General features: G+C 36.3%; 1 protein-coding gene across 1 annotated transcript in view; it reads left to right on the top strand.

Moving 5' to 3' along the window:
• Positions 1 to 443: 443 nt before the first annotated feature.
• ap3d1 (adaptor related protein complex 3 subunit delta 1) overlaps positions 444 to 2,934 on the top strand; it is a gene marked incomplete in the record, with an annotated part of 32,698 nt that continues 30,207 nt past the window's right edge. The window contains 5 exon segments of the mRNA XM_014014193.1: positions 444 to 542; positions 1,325 to 1,405; positions 1,497 to 1,604; positions 1,805 to 1,934; positions 2,619 to 2,758. Of these exon segments, the coding sequence (XP_013869647.1) occupies positions 468 to 542; positions 1,325 to 1,405; positions 1,497 to 1,604; positions 1,805 to 1,934; positions 2,619 to 2,758 (534 nt within the window).

Genomic DNA, 2,934 nt, shown 5'->3' with positions numbered 1-2,934 from the left:
TCTTTGGTTTAATGCTGTCAAAACACAAACAAAGCATTTGTCACTGGCTATAATAAAGGAGGTGATGAATTATAAGAATTTCTTTAACTGAAATGACCCATCCTTATTGTGGGAGGAGTGACTTTTTATATAGTAACTCACATTAGATACACATGCTGTTATTGTTTGAACAGTAAAATCTCATTGCAAATTTCAAGCTTTTATCAGGGGGACTTCTGTAAAGCTCACATGTTAGTTGAGTCTGGCATAAGATGGGTATAAAGCTGCATGTTATGTTTTATTTAGATTAAACCAAACTCGACATCGACCCACCAGTAGATCTTTCTGTATTTAGCCAATATACAGTATAAGTTTAGCATTCATATTCATGTTCAGAGCTTCTAACTCCAACCAGTTAGGTCCTGTAGAGACAGTTTAACCCCCCCCCGTCATCATTTTTTGTTGTCTTTTTTGTGTTACAGCTTCAGATGCTGGGCTATGATGTCAGCTGGGCCGCTTTCAACATCGTTGAAGTCATGAGTTCCTCAAAGTTCACATACAAGGTATGACGGAAGTATTTGTTGATCCAATAATTTCTCTTTGTATACAACAGTTTATACACTGGATCAGTGACTTAAAAGTATGAAATTCGTTGAATAATTTTTTCCAAATTTCACATTTTCCGTTTTTATTTTTCTAAATTCTGCTTTTTCAGTTTTTTTCTGAATTCTCCATTTTCATTCTAACCATATTTATTAACCTAAAAAGTGCGTCACTGTAAAGTGACTGAAAAAAAAATGAACAAATGAATAACCACGGAATTCCAAATTCAATGACTATTATTTCACTTTTATTAACATAAATTTCTGTTGCTTTTGCAAGGTATTTATTAATATTTACTCATTTTTTTAGAGAACATGTGCAAAACAAAATCTTACACAAGGTGATGACAGCTACAGGGAGCAGCTGCAGCCAAAATAGCTCAAACTTTACGTACTTTCCAAAATTCAGAGGATTTGTGTTTTATACTGGATTCCATTTTGTTTGTTCAATTCTGTGCACACAAATCTTAGGCCATCCTCTGAGCGAGTCTTGAGGTTTTGATTCCATCGCTGTGCAGACATTGAACCCGTAATTGCCTCGGATGTTTGTCACAGAATGCAATTTAAAAACATTGATTATTATTGACATTATTGAAAGGAAACTTTGTTCAGATTAGTTTTGCAGAAACGTGGTGTAGTGCCACTTTGAGTCGCCTGCCTGGCTATAAAAGCGCCGTATGAGAGCAGTCCATTTAACATTTCTGATGAAAATTACATGCTTCTGCTTGCTTTTCATCTTGCAGAGGATTGGCTACTTAGCAGCCTCACAGTGCTTTCACGAGAGCACAGATGTCATCATGCTGACAACCAATCAGATTCGAAAGGTCAGTGATGAACTTGTTTTTTTGTATCCTGTAAAAAACATCCAGACTCTTATGCCTCTACAACCTTTTGCTCGCCCTTTTTGTTGTCCAGGATCTCAGTAGCCCTAACCAGTATGACACAGGTGTCGCCCTCACTGGCCTCTCTTGTTTTGTGACTCCTGACCTGGCTCGGGATCTTGCAAATGACATCATGACACTGGTGAGTCATGCAGAAAATGCCAAGTTTACCCACATGACTTACTTTTCCTTCTAGCGCTGTATTTTTCTCCCTGGCCATTTGTTTTTCCCCTGAAGGTCTTTTATTTTATATATATATATTTCTTAGAACCTTGCAAATAAAAATTTTCACCCTGTAAACACACGTGTCTTCTCTGTTTGTGCCGTTGTTATTCACCGTAGATGTCCCACACTAAACCTTACATCAGGAAGAAAGCCGTGTTGATCATGTATAAAGTGTTTTTGAAGTACCCAGAGTCACTCCGTCCTGCTTTCCCAAGGCTTAAGGAGAAACTGGAGGACCCAGACCCAGGTATCAAGTAACACACAGCACTGAGCTTGTTATTTTGTCCCTGTGTGTATCCTCTCCTCTGAGTCTCATAAATAATTCATACACAAACATTAAAAAATGACACTGCCAATGATGTTTTCTTTTTTGATGATTAAGTGGCTTTATGACATCATATCATCTAAATCACCTAAATGTTACCTTTTGAATTTCTTTATTTTCCATCAGTCAAGTATTTCCTTTCAGCCAGTAACTAGGAGCTGTAAAACCTGCCTAGCATCACTTGTCAGATCTATAATCCAATCACTGACAGCGGGATGTTTGTACAGTCTGGTTTTGAAAACAGCCAGTGGGGTTGCTGCGTCAGCACACTAATTTTGTCAGGGCAGCTCAGTTGTTTTAACTGAATGTGTAGACGTTTTTACCTTTTAAACCCTATCGATGCACCAAGAAGCAGTCTGATAAGAGAAATTGATTGTCTCACATGAGAGAACTCTGATAATCAAGAGAAATCTTCTCTTTTTCTGCTTTGCTATATTTTTTTTAAAATATTTTACCAGGTCTGACCTCTATAACATGCTTCTGCTTGCACATTTTGTCTGAATTTATAATTTATTTCAAATGATGTCCACAACAGGGGAAAAAAATGTATTTTTAGTTGTGTTGAATTGATTTGTTTCAAAATAGATTTTTATTTTTCCATTTTAGGTGTCCAGTCAGCAGCTGTAAATGTAATCTGTGAGCTGGCCAGGAGAAATCCCAAGAACTATCTGTCTCTGGCTCCACTTTTCTTCAAACTTATGACCTCTTCTACTAATAACTGGGTTCTCATTAAGATAATTAAACTGGTAAGACAGCAGAATGCTGCAGCAAACTAACAAAATACTTTAGAAAAACACATTCCTATTTTTTGTCATATACTTTTAAACATGTTTTATTTTATTTTTTGTTGGATATGTTAAATAGCAAATATTTTTATGGGAATAAAGCTGTCTCATTTTAAATTAGGTTTACAGTCAAATTC

This window comes from Austrofundulus limnaeus, unplaced genomic scaffold (genome assembly GCF_001266775.1).
Source record: "Austrofundulus limnaeus strain Quisiro unplaced genomic scaffold, Austrofundulus_limnaeus-1.0 Scaffold111, whole genome shotgun sequence".
In the NCBI taxonomy this organism is placed as follows: Eukaryota; Metazoa; Chordata; class Actinopteri; order Cyprinodontiformes; family Rivulidae; genus Austrofundulus; species Austrofundulus limnaeus.
This window is presented reverse-complemented; position numbering and strand designations above follow the sequence as displayed.